Source organism: Parastagonospora nodorum, assembly GCF_000146915.1.
Source record: "Parastagonospora nodorum SN15 chromosome Unknown scaffold_1, whole genome shotgun sequence".
NCBI classification, from domain to species: domain Eukaryota; kingdom Fungi; phylum Ascomycota; class Dothideomycetes; order Pleosporales; family Phaeosphaeriaceae; genus Parastagonospora; species Parastagonospora nodorum.
The window spans coordinates 1,769,918-1,788,727 of NW_001884549.1; the positions used below are offsets into that span (position 1 = coordinate 1,769,918).

At 53.0% G+C, this 18,810-nt stretch overlaps 7 protein-coding genes across 7 annotated transcripts; 1 reads left to right on the forward strand and 6 right to left on the reverse strand.

Annotated features, from left to right (window-relative positions):
• Positions 1-181: 181 nt before the first annotated feature.
• On the reverse strand, positions 182-2,085 carry SNOG_00789 (hypothetical protein; the record flags this gene model as incomplete). Its single annotated transcript, XM_001791412.1, has 2 exons — positions 182-701; positions 998-2,085. The coding sequence occupies 2 exons, from the start codon at positions 2,083-2,085 to the stop codon at positions 182-184; spliced, it is 1,608 nt and encodes a 535-aa protein (XP_001791464.1).
• An 815-nt stretch (positions 2,086-2,900) lies between these two features.
• On the reverse strand, positions 2,901-4,148 carry SNOG_00790 (hypothetical protein; the record flags this gene model as incomplete). Its single annotated transcript, XM_001791413.1, has 1 exon — positions 2,901-4,148. One exon carries the CDS (start codon positions 4,146-4,148, stop codon positions 2,901-2,903), a length of 1,248 nt encoding a protein of 415 aa, XP_001791465.1.
• A 2,064-nt stretch (positions 4,149-6,212) lies between these two features.
• Positions 6,213-7,265, reverse strand: SNOG_00791 (hypothetical protein; the record flags this gene model as incomplete). The annotated part of the gene is made up of 4 exons (XM_001791414.1): positions 6,213-6,634; positions 6,687-7,019; positions 7,070-7,202; positions 7,245-7,265. The coding sequence occupies 4 exons, from the start codon at positions 7,263-7,265 to the stop codon at positions 6,213-6,215; spliced, it is 909 nt and encodes a 302-aa protein (XP_001791466.1).
• Positions 7,266-8,026: 761 nt separating this feature from the next.
• SNOG_00794 (hypothetical protein) lies at positions 8,027-11,595 on the reverse strand (the record flags this gene model as incomplete). Its single annotated transcript, XM_001791415.1, has 5 exons — positions 8,027-8,975; positions 9,026-9,858; positions 9,910-10,077; positions 10,123-10,367; positions 10,533-11,595. 5 exons carry the CDS (start codon positions 11,593-11,595, stop codon positions 8,027-8,029), a joined length of 3,258 nt encoding a protein of 1,085 aa, XP_001791467.1.
• A 1,014-nt stretch (positions 11,596-12,609) lies between these two features.
• On the forward strand, positions 12,610-14,167 carry SNOG_00795 (hypothetical protein; the record flags this gene model as incomplete). The annotated part of the gene is made up of 3 exons (XM_001791416.1): positions 12,610-12,771; positions 12,822-13,616; positions 13,670-14,167. 3 exons carry the CDS (start codon positions 12,610-12,612, stop codon positions 14,165-14,167), a joined length of 1,455 nt encoding a protein of 484 aa, XP_001791468.1.
• An 80-nt stretch (positions 14,168-14,247) lies between these two features.
• Positions 14,248-15,697, reverse strand: SNOG_00796 (hypothetical protein; the record flags this gene model as incomplete). The annotated part of the gene is made up of 4 exons (XM_001791417.1): positions 14,248-14,558; positions 14,617-14,741; positions 14,790-14,987; positions 15,048-15,697. The coding sequence occupies 4 exons, from the start codon at positions 15,695-15,697 to the stop codon at positions 14,248-14,250; spliced, it is 1,284 nt and encodes a 427-aa protein (XP_001791469.1).
• A 475-nt stretch (positions 15,698-16,172) lies between these two features.
• On the reverse strand, positions 16,173-18,672 carry SNOG_00797 (hypothetical protein; the record flags this gene model as incomplete). Its single annotated transcript, XM_001791418.1, has 3 exons — positions 16,173-16,927; positions 17,039-18,436; positions 18,483-18,672. The coding sequence occupies 3 exons, from the start codon at positions 18,670-18,672 to the stop codon at positions 16,173-16,175; spliced, it is 2,343 nt and encodes a 780-aa protein (XP_001791470.1).
• Between the last annotated feature and the right edge of the window lie 138 nt (positions 18,673-18,810).

Here is an 18,810-nt window from a genome sequence, read left to right on the forward strand (position 1 = left end):
CCATGGCGTAAAGACGTGAAGGATACATTTCGAGATTCATACACGACACACCACGACGCATGCTATGAAAACAAACCAGCTCAAGTTTGGAGTACTTCTATACACCATAAATCCCACAACGCCATCCCATGCAAAACTCCATGCTACCAAACCAGATCGCACACCCTAAACAGCTTACACATCAAGATCTGTCTTCGCCAACCTCTTCCACCCCCACATCAACAAGTTCCACAACGACATTGACAACCCCATCAGCCCAGACCTCCCGACTTCTCCGCGCCAGTAAGTCAGCCCACTGCTCTGCATCCGCGATGTATTCCCAGCCAGTCGGGCCAACAGTCTTGATGACATGTCGTGGGAGGAGCGCGGCCTCGTGAGTGGGCTCCTTTGCAAGCGGGTCGGTGTCGTCGCCCTGCATTGCATTCGCAGCTGCGGCGAGCTCTTGCAAGTTGTCAGTGAGTGTGTCTGTCTTGGCTGTGGAGCTGCCTTGCCGCATGGCGAGACGTGCTCGGATGGCAGGGTAGCTGGTCTTGGCTTTGGTGAGCAGCTTGGTGACTTGGCTAGCGAAATCTTGCCATGGGTAGGTGGTAAGCTGGGGGATGTGGGTTGATGAGAGGCGTGTCTGGTCGAGCTTCACGCTAGGCTTGAGTTCATCGCCAGACGGCAAATGGGGCGCAAAGACGAGGAATATGTTGATGTTGCTAAGGCTCGGTCTTGTTGCGTTGTCGGTTGGAAGCTGTGTTTGAGTTAGCATGTTCCCCTATATTGCTGTACTGCAGATGGATGCAAGGTAAAGACGGTACTTACTCGCAAGCCACTCGAATGGTGAGAGTCGTCTTCCACGCTTAGACTAAGAGCATCCATGGGGGTGGTAGATGTTAGCCTTGCTGTGATGGGCGTAGGCACTGACGGCGATACCGGCTGCGAGATTTCAGACCGTTGGCGAAGGTTGGTATCAGAAGCTGACAGCAACTGTGCATGTTCATTTCGATCTGACGGACTCTGAACCACCTGCTGAGCAACAGCTTCCACGCTGCCGTCCTTATCCTTCTTCTTGGCACCTCCCTTTCTCGTCTCAATGGCGTACATGCGCTGGCGCTCGTTTGTGACCATGCGTCTCATGAGCGGCGTAACGAGACTGATGATCTTATTGCCATCTCTCGGCCAGGTCAATCTCTCTTCGTGGCCTGGAGCGTTGTGTTCACCGAGCGCACGAGCAGCTTCGATCGCATCCATCTCTCCTGGCTTCTCGACATTCTCGCCGAAGAACTGCTCACCAGCGCCATCGCTCAGGAAGTCCCGCACACAGTTGAATAGACGCAACTTGACCATGTCAGTGTCTCCCTTGCCACGGTTTCCAACACAGTTTTGCCTTTCCGGGTATGTTGTATCGAGCATGTACGTCTTGGCCTGAGCTTGGAGTTGTAGGAAGTTCTCGGGCGTGAGCTGTAGAGACATGAAGAGCTTCGACATGGGCGGTCTGGTGTATTTGCGAGTCGCTGTCTTGTCTGAGGTGCGGCGGAAGAGGGCTGCGGCGGAGTGGACACCTGTTGAGCGAGCTTCATTTAGCAGGGACTCACCAGACAGCGGCACACTGTTACTCTTCGAACTGGCGCGGGACCCCTGTTCGGTAGCCTGTAACTGAGGATCTGTAGGCACGTCTACTCGTCGACGCTTTGTAGTGCCAGCAGGTTCCGTTTGTGAAGTCTCGGCAGCAGCGCTGGCATGAGAGTCTAAGTTTCTCTTCCTCTTGCCCTCTTCCTGCGCCGCTCTGGTCGCCGCGCCTGCATCCTGAGCGTCCATAGCTTGAGCAGCCTGTCCTGCAGCCGTGGTAGCTGCTTTCAGCAAATCGGCAAGATTATGGTTCTCCTCAGATGTATTCACCGGTGTGTCCGCTGAGGTTTGACGAACGGGGCGTTCGTAGTACGAAGCTGAGGTATGTTCATGTGGCGAGGCGACATCGGAGACGGAGGGATCATATTCATCATCCTCAGGAACGAAGTGGGACGGCGTCGCGTTTGTACTGCTCGGAGTGGTGACGAGTCGGCCGGAGCGGATCTGAAAGTAGGGTGCGTTTGCCGCCATGTTTGTTCGTATGCCACCAGATTAGATCCGGGTAATCAAACAACGCCAGAGGTACTGGGTATTGAGCTGTCAAGACACAAGTGTAAGTAGCTGATTGGGATCAAGATCAGGTAGCGAGCATGACAATGGATTGAAAGACTCGATGTAGAGAGAAAGACGCAGGGTAGCATCGAATCGCTTTTGTATTTAGGCGTCCACCAAGTTTGGTTTGATCTCGAGACGGACACATTGTTTGGCTTGACGAGGAAATCGAGGCATTGTTTGGGCGTAGCGACAAGGGAGAGCACAGTTTGGTCGGATCAGAGCAGATTAAAAACATGATTTGGTTTGATCGCAGCGAGAAGTAGTAAAAATCGACATTTGCGCACCTGTTGGTGCTGGTGTTTGCCATCGCATGTTTTGCCATGTAGAGTGACAAGCGAAGAGACAGCAGCCGACCAGCAGGCTGGGTTCTAACGTGACGCGAATGGTTTGTGTTGTTTGCATCAATCTGCGTGACGCGCAGGCATGTGATCGCCCAGCTGCCCAGGTGGATTTGCAGCGAGGATTACGTAAACCATGCTCCGTCGGCACTCTTGGAATCACTGCTATGCTAGAAGCCAGCCCCATTAGATGATCATCAGCGCATTATGAGTTAACAAAAATTTCCTCGAAACTGTACTGCCTTGGAATGAACAGGCTATCCACATTAAAAGTTTGTACTGCCTCATCTCTATTGATAATCTCCGATGCAAATGTGACTGTACGAAGCCATCGAAATAACGCCATATGCTATATGTCCCCAATGCGCCGTTCGAACAAACTAAAGTAGGAAACTAGTAATCATCTCCCTCAAACCAGTCTCGACCAGCTTCCAACGCTCTGTTTCGTGGATCCTTTCCCCGCTCATCAGCATCCCTTTTCAGCCCTTCCACGATCGGCCGTAATCGATCGATCTCCCTGCGGAACTCCGCGTCCTTGCCCTCTTCTGGCTTCTCGAGCGTCTTCAACAAGTGATCCTCGCCTTTCTTTTTTGCCTCTTCTATCGCCTTGCCTTTTTCTTCCCAGTCCCGGAGATCCCGCTCGCGATCACTGAGTTCGTTCTTCAGGACTATGAAGTCTGACCAGGCCTCTTCACCTCCGAAGCACAGGCCAAATTGGTCGCAGAAGCAGATGTGCTCTTTCGGACAGTTCACACTTTGACCAGTGAAGACAAATTGCCATACGTACTCCCATATACGCCCAGACATGGAATCGGGGAGTTTGGTGTTGAAGAGCCAGTCGCGGTACCAGACATACTGTGCATAGGGTTTGGCTTGGATCCGTTCGCGAGAGAGGGCAAATTGCGCACAGCAGGGCTGCGCAAGCACTGAGGGAACTTCGTCGAGGGGGAAGAGCTCGCTCCAGGATTTAGCCAGTAGGACCTCCTCTGGCTTGAACGCGTTCTCCTCCGACTCGCCGGGATGCATCCAGTCAGGACAGCCAGGATACCAGCTGCATCGCATGTTGACGAAGCCTTCTCTCCATACGCGCTGTCGGCTCAGGCGCGTGACGAGTTGTGCGGCGTCGTTGCCTAGTAGGTCGTCGTTATGCCAGGTCAGCTGATGCGCATGCATGAACATGGTGACATCCGGCAAGTTGTCGTAATTGTCAATGATCCATGTGAGGTACACCATGACCTCATGTCCCTTGTTTTTGGGAGGATGAAGCGGTGCCTTGGGGTCGTCGGCAACATAGACAGCCTTGGGCTGATCAGGCAGCGCCTCATCCATCCAATCGATGTTCTCCTCCTTGGTCTTTGCGATGACCAGAAGCGAGGTATAGTTGTGCCCTGGCGGCATTGGCGAGCCGGGCTTGAAGTTGAGCCGTGGGTTCCATTCCTCGTAGTGCGGATCTTGTGCGCCCTGCGCGGGAGAGCTGGAGCTACCGGGCGCATGGCTCGATCCAATATGATCGCCTAGGCCGACCCGTTGCGGAAGGCCCTCCCATGTTTCGCGGCCGGCGCTGCTCGAGTAGAAGAAAAATATTATAAACAGGGCCAGTACCACAGCGACGAGTGGTGTCGATATGGTGCGCCGGATCATCGTGTGCGCGGCGAGGGAAGGAGCGACGAGGGTGAGAGGGTGCGTTTTGAGAGCGGAGCAGACAGGTGTTGGCTCTTGCAGATTCTGATCTTCATTAGCTGGCTGGTTGCAGTCGTTGTATCGCGGGAATGGCTGCTTACCAGTGACGCGCGGCGCTCGCTCCGCAACAGTGAACAGGAGGACCGAAGTCAGCAGAGCGACAAATCAGGTCGTACGTCAACACAAAGCAGTCAACACCGGCAAAAGTGAAACGGGTGACACCAAGGAGAGGACAAGTGGATAAGAGGACAAGAGGACAAGAGGACAAGAGTCGCACTTGCGCCTTCCCTGAGGCTTAACGGCATCGTCTCCGCCGCCATTTGATGCGAGCTGAGCAACGTGAACTACATGTCCAGGGCTGAGCTGCCTGCGCTAGCTTAATCCCTGCATGTGGTCTAGCCCGCCCCAGGAGGAGTCTCACGTGCACTGCCATCTACCGACGTCTCTGACTACGTGTTTTCATGGTATATATAGCTTTTCTTGCATCTAGCAACATCAACTCAATCTCGCGCATGGCTTCCAACTCGTCTACTCTACGCTCACTTGATGACAGTCTTGCATCATACCGCGAGATGTGCAAAGTCACTATGCATCAGGCTCCCACCGAATGGGTAAATGCACATTCTCAACGGGAAGCGCATTCGGTCACACAGCCTTGATGCTTGATGCCGCTTTCTCACGCACATTTGCTCTCTAGTGTCGGGATGCATGCCCGAGAATATTGTTCTTGTATTGCTGGAATTGATATAATCTCCGAACTATGGTAAAAGACAAAGTGCTGAATCAAAACCTTATATTTACTTTTTTGTTCAAGACGGTCCTTGCTCGCTTGGCTTGCTGATGTCTCTGCAAGACCAGACCCATATAAGAAGAATGATGCCAGAAGCAGGCTCATCGCCTCATTTGCTTCCGTTAAATCCATCGTTCTTCGCAAGAAATCATTTGTGACTTTTCATTTGCAACGCCGTTCGTGTCGGACGATTCATGGCTTGACACCATAGCCATGACTATAGGGCAAGTATAGCTAATTATGGCGTCTTCTGGGATTGCGCAGCCGTGGCAGTCGTCACGTTCGGAAACGCCTACCATGTGCTTACCTTTTCCTGAGAATTGCAATTTGATGGCCCCCAAACATGTTTGGGCACGGGCGGGTAAAATGAGCGAAACGGAAGGCACGTAGGACTGAAAAAGGAAAAGGACAAACAGAAAACCGGGGCACGCACCTTCTTCTGTATTCACCACATGCAAGCACCCGCAAAAACATCCAGCAGCCGCAACACGTGTGATAGCGTTGAAACAACTTTGACGCATTTGTTGCATGCTGTTGTAATGATCGTGGGCTGCATGGTAAGACATCCATCTTACGCGTCTCGTAGAACTTGGCGTTACTAATTTGGGCGGAACGGCATGCGTAACGTGCGACGACGTGTCTTGATGATACGGATTACGGTGTTATAGATGCACGGCGACTAATGCTCAGACAGGTCGTGTGCCGAAAGCGCAAGCCCATTACGGATTACTGGCGAGGGCTGCTGTTGACATGGTTGCGGTCAAGATGGTTGGTATTGAGATGTTTAAATGTACGGGTGGGGCGGAAGTGGTGTGGACTGATTGCTTGACGTCCTGGTTGCATCGAAGGGGCATGATATACAAGTACAATTTGGTGTCGAGGTAGATGATCAAGACGAATGCGCGTTCAGAGGGCATCGCTGCTGCCCCGAAAGCCTTTACCGATATGTTGAGAACCGTTTCTCCAAGGAAAATTACCGAGTCGAATAGGTATAGGAAGAAGTCGAGCTGCAAGATTGCAGACTATCGAAGTTTGCTCCCTCGCGCGCCGCGAACCATTTCGAAGAACTTTTGTCGACCATATCCCCGTGATGTAGAAAAGCCGAATTAAACTGCCCCAGTGAAGTAGCCCTAGGATTACAGGAGTGAATGCTGAGAAAGCGAGTGCCTGACAGCGGAATAGCCATGAAGACCCTAACTTAGTACCGTTTGGGTTCTGGCAATGTCAGTGTGGAGCTAGCGGTGAGAACGGTCGTAGTCACCATCGTACGAGCGGCCTCCGCTGTACGCCTCACGAGGAGGAGGTGCACTATCGTAGCTACCAGCACCAGCAGCCGGGGGAGGAGGACGGTCATAGTAGCCGCCGCCGCCGCCACCGCCACCGCCTCGACGGTCTTCGCGGCCACTATCCCGGCCGCTGTAGCCTCGGTCAGAAGCATAACGGTCGACGCCTCGCGGTCCGTAATCATCACGACGAGATCCGTATCCGCCGCCGCCACCACCACCACCACCACCACCATAGCCGCGGTCGTCGTAGCGGGAGCTGCGGGAGCCGTAGTCATCGCGACGACCATAGCCTCCGCGACGATCATCCGAGTAACGGTCACCATAGCGGGAGCCGCCTCCTCGTGGACCTCCACCACCACGACCACCAAACTCTGGGACTGGTGTTAGTAGACAATAGTAATCGGAGGATTGATGAATGCTTACCACGCTTAGGTGGGCCATAGTACTTGCCCGGGGTAGGGGTACGAGGACGAGCGCGACGAGCCTTCTCGATGCTCAGTGTCCTGCCTTGATGAACCTCGCCCTGGAGTCCCTCCTTGGCGGCATCAGCCTGCTCAGCGGTGACCATCTTGACGAAACCGAAGCCGCGGGAGTCCTTTGTGTGAGGGTCGCGCATGATGTTGCACTGCTCAACCTCGCCATACTTCTCGAACAGACGCGTCACCTCCTCCTCAGTCAGAGAAGGGTGGATGCCTGTGACAAAGAGGTTAGAGCCCGAGTTGCGGCTGCCTGGGTCGTCATCTTCTTCGTTGCGAGCTGGGGGTGGGCCGCTGCGGCGGGTTAGCTGAGGCTCGTGTGTAGCATACAAAAAACATACCGATCATCGCGACCGCCACCAGGGGAAGCACTGCGAGCACGCGAGCTGTCTACGTCGCGACGCTCACCACGGGGCGACCTGCTACGGTCGCGTTCGTAGCCGCGAGGCTCGTCTGCGCGTCGCTGTTAGCAAATGATCAGGTATCACAGAGCAGATTAACAAACCATCGTAGCCGCGTTGATCATTTTCGTACTCCATGATGTGCTGATGTTACTGGGCGCTGGAGTCGATGGTTGGTTGGGAGAGGTGAGGTGTTGTTTGTGAGAGAGCTGCTAGGCCTGGATTTTTTGGCAGGGCGGATCGACGGAGCCGCGCCTCTATTAAGTAAGCGCCACGCTAAATTGTACTGACGCAGGCAACGCTGCAAGTAAGTGGAGTCTGGGGTGAAGGCGGGTCTATTGCTGAAAAAGTCAACGACGAAGAGTATGCTCTGTCTTGCTGGCTTTATAATATAAGATGAGTGGGGGCGAAGCTACGCGAGGGCTGGTGGAGGACAAAGAGGCAGGCATTAGGCAAGAGCTGAGAAGTGAGGCAACTGCCAGGGGGCAATTTGGCCCTATCCGATCAGCTCAACAACGGGCGCGAAGTTGTCATGAGGCGCAGACACTCCATCAATCACATCATGTAGCAGAAGGTGGCGCTCACCGACTATTTTGATAGTCCCTCGGAGTCCCTTGGAAAAAAATGGTAGCTTGCATAAAGAAGCATTTCCGTCACTACGTGCCCCTCTCCGTCCATCCCAGGCGAACCGTGACGCCCTGTAAAATGCTATACAACCTAATTACTGTCCGAAGTAGCACCATCTGCTTGATCCTGATGTTTCCGTTTACCCAGAAAATGAGGACACCTTGCGCCGGAAACAGTACATCCGTCAAAGCAGTATGTTACAAGTAATTCAGATAATACAAGTTAAGAAGAAAAGTGATCAACAATGCGGCCAGTAAATTTACCAGTTCCTTGCTCGCTTCTGCTTTTTTCTAGCAACGACCTTCTTGACCTCAGCAACGTTTGAGTCCGATGCGTCGGCTGGCCTAACAGGGTCAGAGTCGGCAAGCCCATCCAGGATATCGTCGTCTAGTTCACTGAGCTCTTCGCTCATGTCCCGCAGTACATCCCGTCCCGTGTATCGCTCTTTGTGGATGGTAGTGCCTGTTATGTCAAAGTATTCGAAGTACCAGGGTATGCCACCATTGCCTAGAACGTTGAGCAGGTTTTTCTCGGATCGAGGAGGAGTGAGTGGTTGGACATTGCCCTGTGTGTCGTCGACATCCATAGTATCTGTCCGCGACTCTTCGTTGGAAGCGTGTATGGTATCTTGACCGAGCTGAGCAGCAATGGCTGCTTCGTCAGCTGCCTCATCATGCGCTGTGCGATGAGGATCTGCCGCATTATCGTCTGGTGTGGGAGCAAGCTGTATATCGTCCGCCTTGTTGACCACCATCTCTGTGTCGCCATTGATCAAGTGTTCATTGTTTCCTTCAGCCAAAGACTGTCCAATTTCGGTCGTTTGGCGGATGCTCTCGGCAGAAAGTGCACTGGCCCTGCGCTCCAGTTTCTGATTCAAAAGTGTTTCGAGATCAGGCAAATTCTCGTACGGTCGTCCAGCTAGGTCAGCTTCTCGGCGCTGAGCCTCTTCGAGAAGTGGTTGGACCCCTTTCAGGATACGTTTTACCAACTTTTTCGTCTCCTTTTGGTCTGCTGTGAGAGTACTGTGTGCGACTCTGTTCAGATCGATTTCGGCATCTCCTCCAATGCTAGACACTGGAGCAAAGCCTACCTCGCTCAGCACTACCGCCATGTCTGCCTCAAATGCTTGCACAGAAGTATAAAACTTCTCATCCAGGCGGACTTGAAGGTCGCTGAAGCCATCCGTGAAAACGCCTTTGCTATCGAGACTGTGCGAATAATCAGCAAATGAAGTGGAGGTTGATGTGAAAGTGCTTACCTTATTGCGCGGTTGAGAATGGGTTCCACAAGCCGAGGGATCGGGAAGTAGATGCAATCCACGATGCGCTTAAGGATTAGCACGTCTTGAAGTTTTTCTGCCTCTCGTTGCTTAACCAACTCAGCCATCACTCGGATCTGTTCCATATCCTTTTCCAGATGCTCTGCAAACTCTATACGGCGCTTGAGCCTCGGGCGACCAGCTGCACCCATGCCCGCGAAGTTGCGACGAGTAATCTCCATGGATGAGAAGGCCTCCATTTGCAGCTGCAGACGCTTCAGAAGAGCTGCGCCACGACGAGACTCCCTTTTCAAGGTCCAGTACTTGCAGGCTTCTTGTACAAATTCCTTGCGCTTCGCCATGTTGAATCGCTGAAGGGTGGTTTCGACGTTATTGTACACAGATTGAGGTACAACTGGGGCGCCGGACGGTAATCTCCACGACTTTGTGGTCTGTCCGCGCTTGCGCTTGTTGCCACCCGCACTATCGTCGTCATCCACGCCTTCAATTGAAGGCATTGCGTGGGTGGAGCCAATCGACAAGGCATACGCTTGGCTATCGGGCCATCGAATATGGCGCATGGTGTGTCGATAGAATGCTTTTGCGTCTGCCACTGCTCTCTCCACATCAAATTCTCGTTTCCAATCAGATGGCGAATGTCTGTCGCAATATGCCTTGAGGACAGTGGAGTCGAGAGGATTTGAAGCTTGGGAGGACTTCATGCGCAAGCAAAGCTTAGCCCTTCGAGCGCAGGTCACGTGGAAAGCCTCGAAACATGATTTGTGCCCGCATTGAATGCATGCGCCCATCTTCTGCTTGCAGATGTAACATGACTGGTGTTTGTGTTAGTCGTGAACAGGAATGCAAGCTAGTGAAGTACTCACGAGTTTCCATCGTGTCTTTGGGACTTTCTCGACGTCTTGTACCGGCTCTTGGAAAGTTGCGTTGCCAAGGGAGACTTCCGGAATCCACATGGCGCAGAGCAGATGCGCCCACTTCATGGCGGTGGTCTGCTTAAAGGCGCCGTCTACGTTCGGACAGAAGATGCAACCCTGCAACGATTAGCAGTAATTATGTGTGTGCCTAAGAAGACTTACCGGTAGTTCGCTTGCAGGTGTGCCACGGCCCACTAACTGGCACCGTCTGCAAAGCCACTGACCCTCGGGTATGAATGGTACACCGTAGCATTCCTGATGAACGGCAAGATCACAGCCATCGCAGAACACTATTGCATTGGTGTTCTCGCAATCACCGTCATCGCAAATGGCACATTTGGTATCCTGCTCTTCTCCTTGACCAGTCCGGCTCTCCATTGACAGCAGCCGCACTACTAGATCGGGGTCTGTGTGTCTGTGGAGGTTTTGGGTTTGGTTTGGGAATGCCTAGGACGTGTTAGCTAAATATCTGCAAGTAGCCAGTTTCTTGTCACTCACGCTTTTCCAGCGCATGCCACTCTTTCTCAATCTGAGTGATGGTGACTTCGAACATGGCGGGTTTTATCGCTGGCAGCTGACTCGTTCCCTCCGCTGCACATTCAGTGCTTCAAGCCAGCGGTCGTCCTGCTCGTCCATGTCGTATTCTACACGGCCAATAGCAACTGCAGTGGCAGGGCCGTCAGTCTCTGTTTGTAGTGCCAAGTCTAGGTCTTCCTCGATGGAGCCTTCGGGAAGGCGGATCATGTTGTTTTCGGCCCTTGCGAAGATCTCACTTTCTTGGTAGCCGACGTTGGCCATGGTGCGGTCCACATAATTGACTTTGACGCCCTCGCTCTCCTCGTGGGCTTTGAACGGATCGACTTGGCGCACAGAAGGCTTTGGGAGGTTCAGCTTCTCTCGGGGGTTCATCGTCGGAAGCGGGTTGATTCGTGGTCGGGGCGGAGAACCAAGGCCAGCAAGCATCGAGTCCTTGTTCCGTGGCGGGCGGCCTGGACGTCGTTTGGGCGTCGAGAATGCGCCATTGCCATTGACGACTTCTGCTTCTTGCTCGGCATCGTCAACCTGTTGCGCGCGAAGACCGTCCAGCACGGCGGATATACCGCTGTCCACGGCATACTGGCCAGTCGATGGGCCGTTCTGGGGAGTTCCGGGTGCACTGTCTGGGGGGCTGATGCCGTCTATCTGGTCTGCGGTATATATGGGGCATTCTGCGTCGATGTCGAGCTCAGGGTGAAACTCGTCCCAGCTCCGCTCCTCCCTCGGCTTGTATCCGTCATTTTGCGCCACAGCGGCAGCGACTGCAGCGGCCGAACTGGAACGCGGTCCAGCAGGCGGCCTTTCACGTCGCGGTCGTGAATATGTCGAGGGGGAGGGCGCGGGCAGCGCAACACCCTGTCTTTCAGCGTTGAGCCGTCCCACACGACCCCGAGGGCCTATATACGCGTAGCCGCCCGGGCCAGTTCCTCCAACGGGTATCTCTATGCCCTCGTCATCAATGTACCTGCCCCCGCCTCCTGGTCCGCCGGGGATATACTTGCGCCTCTTGCTGGGCGGGGCCGAGTCGGAGATGTGTCGCCTTGGGGGTCGTGCTGAGCTTCGAACGCGTGATCGAGGAGTATCGGGAACAGGCGCCATGTAGAGAATCGTGGAATGCGGCCAGCAAGGGTGAGGGTGCAGTCGCAATCAACGCGCCGGCTGTCGAGCAAGCTGCCAATGGGGCCTAGGGTGAGCGCGTTTCCACCAGGTAAACAGAGCGGCGAGTGTTCATCAGCGTTGGCGGAAATGGGTAGAGAACGCGCAGGCGGGCGCTGTGATGGGATGCGCCTCCACGTCTCAATAGTGAGGTTGCGACGGGCACGCGAAAAGCGTTAGACTGCCAAGCGGGCTCTATCTCTTAGCGTGCCTTCCCGTGCTCTCCACACTGGCAGGCATGGACGATCTGTGAGAAGCCGTTCTCTAGGGCTGCCCGCCGCACCATCGTGTCGCCTCTAGTCTGCCGCCTGTTCTTGGAATATCTCGGAACTATACAGCCAAACAGCGTTAAGCCTGCATCACGGTCGTCCTCGCTGTCTCCAAGCCACTCCTTCACATGTCGCAGAGGACTAGGAAATCAGTCTTTGCAACAGACCTGAGTTCCCAGCTAAACAAATGAAGATCGATATCCTCATAGTGTCTAATTCTTAGCGATGCACAGCACCGGACGTGACTACATCCTCAAGTCGCACTAGCGAATCATCAGGCACTGCTGCAACTCGCCCCACATGTCAGACACCACAGCAGCTTATGAATCTTCAGGCATTTCTAGTCCAACGGAAGAGCACATCACGGGTGCTGGGATATATTCAGCCTGCTCTAGAGGATATTATAAATGCTGACAGCGACCATCGCTTGCACAGAGCCGCTGCCGCTGATGCTAGTTGCAGTACGCAGGGCGCACAGTTGCGCCACTGTCTTTCTGCATGATTGTCGAGGAAGTTTTGCCTATCTTTTCGGCACGCATCAGCCTTCTAGGCCACCCCTTCAAGCAAATACAACTTCGCTCTTGCATGCTGTTCGGGGGGTTGTTTCCCATACACGATAACAGCAGGTTTTTAAATTGACCATCAGATTTACTCAACGCCAAAGAATACGTTCGCATGCAATAGCGCCATGGTGCAATCAGACCAGAGTCCGCAAAGGCCGTTCAGAGTCGTCATCGTGGGCGCAGGCCTCGTCGGCCTCTCACTATCCCATGCACTACAGCTCGCCAACATTGACCACATCGTCCTCGAGAAACACAAGGAGATTGTATCTTTACATGGCGCAGCACTGGTAATGTCGCCTCTCACCTGCTATGAATGAGCCGGCCATTGATGTTACAGGTGCTCTATCCTGGCGTGGCACGCGTGTTTGATCAGTTTGGTATCCTGAAAGGCGTTCAAGACTCTGCCACACCAATGCAGAAGGAAAGTCTGCGCTGGCCTGACGGTAGAGTTCTTGCTCATCCGAAGAGGCTGTCGGCATTGTCGGAAGCCTTTGACTCACCACCAATTTTCTTCGAACGCCAGAAGTGCGTTACCGTTTTGTACAATGGCCTACCAGATAGGTCGAAAGTCCGTACATGCGCTCGCGTCGAGCGGTTCGAGCACACAGAATTTAGCGTCAAGGTCTTTCTCGCCGATGGGACATACGAGGAAGGCGATATTGTGATTGGGGCCGATGGTGTTCACAGTCTCACAAGACAGTTAATGTGGGATTACGCTGCAAAGAATGAACCAGACGCGGTGCCAAAGTCCGACAAGACGGCAATATTTTCGCAATACAAGGGCGTCTTCGGAGTAACCGATCAAGGCGACTTGCCTGACCTCGGCGACGCCGATACCCACGTAGTACTCGGTGACGGTTCGACCAAGCTGCTCTTCACTCAGCCCGGTATCGCCTACTGGGGCATCACATTTAAAGATGAATACAGCTGTCCACCGAAGCCATACAAGCCGTCTCTTGACGAGCAAGAGCAAGTCGGAGAGAGATTCAAAGATGTGAAAATGACCGAGAACCTAACATTTGGCGATCTCTGGAAGAACAAGAGTCGCTCCGCCGTGCTGAACATCGAAGAAGGCATCCTCGATAAATGGCACGCAGGCCGGATCGTACTCGTAGGAGATTCCGCACACAAGGTTCGTCAGCGCAGAATCACCATCAATCCCATAGACTAAAACTTCTGATGAAGATGACAGCCGACCTCGGCATGGGCGCAAACATGGCCATTGAATCCGCCATCACACTCTGCAACCTCCTCTATAGAATGACATCTTGCTCCAAAGACGCGGATTTTCATCCCGCTCCTGCCCAGCTCTCCACTCTCTTCTCCACCTACCAGGCCACGCGCCACAAACGCGCCAAGGCTTTTGTTGACCTCTCCGGCCGCATGACGCGCATGCGTAGCTACGCGGGCTTCTGGAGCTACTTTTTCCTTACGAGGATTGCGACGCTGCCCTGGATCATGACGTATCAGACTAACAAGTTGGTGGATGCGTGGCGCGAGGCGCCGAAGTTGGAGTATGTGGGGACTAGGACGATTAACGAAGGTGCGGAGGGATGGAAGAGGAGGGACGAGAAGGCAAACAGAGTGAATGTGTGGATGGTGTATTTGGTGGTCATGTCGGTAGTTGGGGTGGGGATGTGGTATGCGGTAAGGCCGCATTCGGGAGTTCGTGTACACGTGTGAGACAGGTTGAGTATTTATACATGAAGATTATTCGAATTCCACTGGGACGCTGATACCGCGCGTTCACTTAAACCTACTCACTACCTCGTTATCCTTCGATACGGACTATCGGTAGAACGAGGCTGGTACATGTTATCAAGATCCCGCCGAACCGCTTGCCCCAACAAACGATCTCTATCCCGTCCAGCCGCCTCACCTCTTGGATCTTGCCGATGCGGATTCTCAATTCGAAGCTGATAAAGCTGGTACAGATTCTCGAGACCACCTCTGGGTGGCATGTAATGTATGCAGTCTGTACTATGCTCGATTCCCACGGTGGGAGCCTGAGTATTGGACGTCCGGACGTAGGATGCGAGACACACCCAGCAGAATTCTGTGCGGCATTCGGAGCCTATTTGCGTAGGAGTGGTTAGTGAATGAGTGGGAGGAGGGAGAAGAGAGATACTTACACGTCATGTGATCGCACCCATAGCTCTTCTCGATACTCCGCGTACAACCCGGGCACACCTTTGTTGTCCTGGCGATGAGTGCGTAGCTTGCGAGTTCTTCTTGTTGCCTGATGCCCGTATTCGTCCTATTCTAAGGTAAATACATGGCCTGGTGAAAGAGGGAAATCACATACCTGTACTCGTACTCCCGACAGGTTTCCTTCGTGTGCCACCTCACAAGGTGCACTGTGCAATGACTCCTCTTGCATTTCTTGCACCGGAAGCGCGAGTCTTTGTCGTCGTGTATTTGTCCCGACTTGCAGCCTCTGGCAACGCACCAGCGCCAGTTGGGGATCTTTTCGTAGATGGCCTTGGTGTGGAGTTTGCTGTAGCTGAAACATATGTTAGTATCTATATGTATATAATAAGCATCATGTATTTTGAGAACGTACCGGACAAATACATTCCGCGGAGCAAAGCCCATGACATCGTTGAATTGCAATCGTGCTCGACATGTTGGACAGTTGACTTCGTTCCACATCTTGGACTTGAACTCGGATTCGATCCATGTTTGTAGACAATGAGTGCAAGTGTCGATACTATGCTGACAATCTTCTGTAGGTGGTCTCTCTGGGAACTGGAACAAGGGTCGAGTTTCGGTGCAGACATTGCATTCTTTGGTCGATTTCGGTGTTGCGTGGCGCAACTCGAGCTTTTTGCGCTGCAGCTTCTTCGCTCGGCCTTCTGGTCCATCGGCCGCTTGAGAATCATCCGTGTGAGCGGGCTGGCGACCGCTGGACTTAGCATGATCTTCTTTAGATTTGCCCCTTCTATGCTTCTGCTGTCTCTTTGGAGACCCAGTATTGCCTCTTGACTCCGTAAGAGTGTGTGCATAGTCGTTGCTGGTTTGTGTGTCATTTGTTGTCCGAGCATGGGGTGCGCTCCCAACGTTTGGATCATTTGTTCTCGATCCAGGATATCGCTCGTGGACACGTGCCTTTGCGGCTCGCAGTCCTAGTGCATATCGAATGCTCCATTTATGTTGTGTAGTCTGGCGACGTGAGTCTGCAAGTTCAGCCTCTCGGCTGTGAGTTTGACCCATGGTGGGCTAAAGAGTGTCTTGCGTACGAAGGTGAAGTTGCAAGCGCAACCGGCACGTGTACATTGACGTAGAGTAGGGTCGGTGGCATTCGAATGCTCCGAGTTGCTGAAAGTGAAGACGAGTTTGAAAGAAAGTTAAGTTGAGTTGATGCGAGTTTTAGAGCTGTCCTGTCCGGGACAGGATGTGAAAGACCGTGCAAAGTTCCACGGATGCCACAAGCAGTTTAAACAAACCACGTGCTATCAGCCGAGAAGCGCACTATTGATGTGTACTTCATTTCAGGATAGATGCGCCATCGCTATGCAATCCTGAAAGTGGTTCTCCTCCATTCATGTCAAACAATGCGCAAGACGTTTAGTATGCCACTGAGACGCGAAGACCGACATACCTCGCACCTCAAAAGATCTCGAATATAGAACCAAGGCCCATTTAATTGCGCATCGAACTTCTAGTGCGTAGGTCGGAACCGAAGTTATCATCGGTAGTGCCAACCGGACTGATATCGGTTACCATAGAAGTCTAACTCTCCCGCATATTGATCAAGCGATTTCCGAACTACTGTTATGTCTCCCGGCCAGTAGCCTTCGACATGCGGAAATATTTTCCCCATTTGTAATAAATTGTTGTACATAGCTTTCCTTTCCTTCCGGAACTTTGCAATTTCGGCAATGACGTCAATCTGGGGCTTGAATTCATCTTCACCACTAGCCTGTGGCCGTGGTGCGGGTGTATCCGTTACTAGCTCCAGCCCGCTCATTGCTGCTAGCGGTAGTGTACGCCCGGGTTCAATGTCCGGAAGTCCGCACTCTTCCTCGCCGAAGAATGAGAAATCCTGGGTAGCCGCGTCCCAAAAGGCTTCGGAGTCAGCGTCTTCTGTAGATGACTTAGTAGGATATGCTCTCCAACTGGTCGAAAATTTCTTCGCCGGAGCCTGTGGTGGTGCCATTTCTAGAACTATCCTCTCAAGAGCGAAAAGATTACGCGCGTGTTCCTGCTCAGCGATTGCGCGACGGCGGCCAGGCGGAAGGGCATAAGTGTGTCCTGCTCGCTCTCTAGCGATGGAGACTTCTTCTGCTGCGTCTTTTACATACTGGATAAGCCGGTGGACGATCTCTTCATTGCGGCTCAGGGTGGGGATGTCCGTAAGTACAAGGGTATGCACCTTAGGAAGCATATTCGGATGCAGCCGGTTTTCTTGGGATTGGCGAAGCTCGAGGCGAGCCCGACGATCTTCGACGTAGTAAGTAGAATTGTGTCGCGATCTTTTCTGAGTAGGCTGTCTTAGAGAATTGGTCGGTTCTTCCCCGAGAGTCAGTGCTGGAGATAGCCCAGCGAACGCACCGTCAACCCACAGGTCGTCGCGGTTGTGACCGGCTTTAGGGACATTGGCAGACGTATGAGCAGTGTCAGATATGACCACTTCAGGAGCATGTGTTGCGCCGCGTTTGACTTCCTGTGGAACTGCTGTGATTTCAATATGTGGAGACTGGTCTATAACCTTCAGTGAATTCGAGCTTGTGTCATGATGGTGTGTTGTGGTTGGCAAACAGCCAGGCAGTTCAACCACACCACCCGAATCGCCCGGGAGCTCATAAATAGCTGCATCGGTAGCACCAAGCTCAGCCGTACTTGTTTGAATGGCCTCAAGCTCGTGCGCATCCGAAGGGTCACGGCGCCCAAGATCGCCATGCAGCTCTGCGCGTGGGGGTGATGTCACTGCATCCTTCGGCGCATCTTCCGTGACGATCTCGTAGTTGATGCGTAGATATCTTAACTTTGATGAAGCATATTCGCAAATGACCGGTGTCAATTTCGAGACACTGGGAAGCTGAAGGAGGTCGGCTGCTTCTCCCAATCCGCTGGGATGTGATTGTATCATGGTGGTCGGTAGTGTGCCAATATCCAATACCTGCAAACGTTGGGATCGCAACAGTCCTGAGATGCCTTCTACTGTCATTGCGTTCTTTGACAAGTAGAGATGAGTAATGCCAACGTCTCTAGCCCTCTCTATTGTAAGGCTGCCAACAAAGCCTCCTGTGAGCTTCTTACGGACATGATCAACCACTTTCTCCGACTCAAACACATCAAGGTCACCATCTGCTCTTTCATCCTCGATTGGCGATAAAGGTCCTAATGCGGTCCTTCTCTCCAAGGGCTCTTCCTTCAAACACCTTTCGAGAAGAGCCCGAGCGCTAGCATCTGTCAAATGATTATCACGCACATCGAGACTCCTCACTCGGGTCTCAATGGAAGATACGACGATGTCAAAGTCAGCGTCTTTGAGTGATATGCCTTGTAAGTTCAGGAGACGAAGACTAGACAGGAATCTGAGCTTGCTCAAAACTGCCGGATCTCTTGTAGCAGGTGTGCGCGAAAGATCTAGCGAGACCAGATTTGGTAGATGGGACAGTGCTTCCGTCAGCCCCGTGGATGTCGCATTTGTGCAGCCCGAGGCATCCAACAGTCTTAGTCCAAACATTGGGAACACACGGGGATGGCTAGAGCTCCGGCGCAAGCTCGCATACCGCAGGCACAAAAGTGCAGAATGATCGAAGAAAGGAAGACCGTTGACAAGTAGGCACTGGAGACCGGGAAGATACTCAAGACAGTCACGAAGCCATTCCGCATGTGGCCCTCCGTATATCTCTGCATGAGCTGGAGGAAATCGGAGAGTGTGGGTCAAGTCTCTCACAGATTCTCGCACATAGGGCAGAACTCGCCTGAATCGCGTCAAAGCGACTACGCGTGGTTAGTGGACGGGTAGCTTTACGATGCTCTGTCTTACCGTATACGGTATCGTTCTGCACACCGAAATGCGAGGCTGGGTTGCCCCAAAGCTGCGGAGCCATGATCTGGTGCCATCTCCGGCATACTAATGCAGCAGCACATAGAGACTCGGAGGATAAGTATTGTACGACCAGCTCCCACGGATCTTGGTTGGTAGCATTCTCGTAAGATGGTAGCAGATCGTCCATGGTGTCGTTCGCAGGGGATCCGAGTCTGTCAACCACCAGGCTGATGGTAAGGGTAGCGTGGAGGTTGGTGTGGCAGACTGTACATGGCTGTTGCTACCAAAGAACGTGGCCCTACAATGTGCGTGGTGGCAGTGTTCA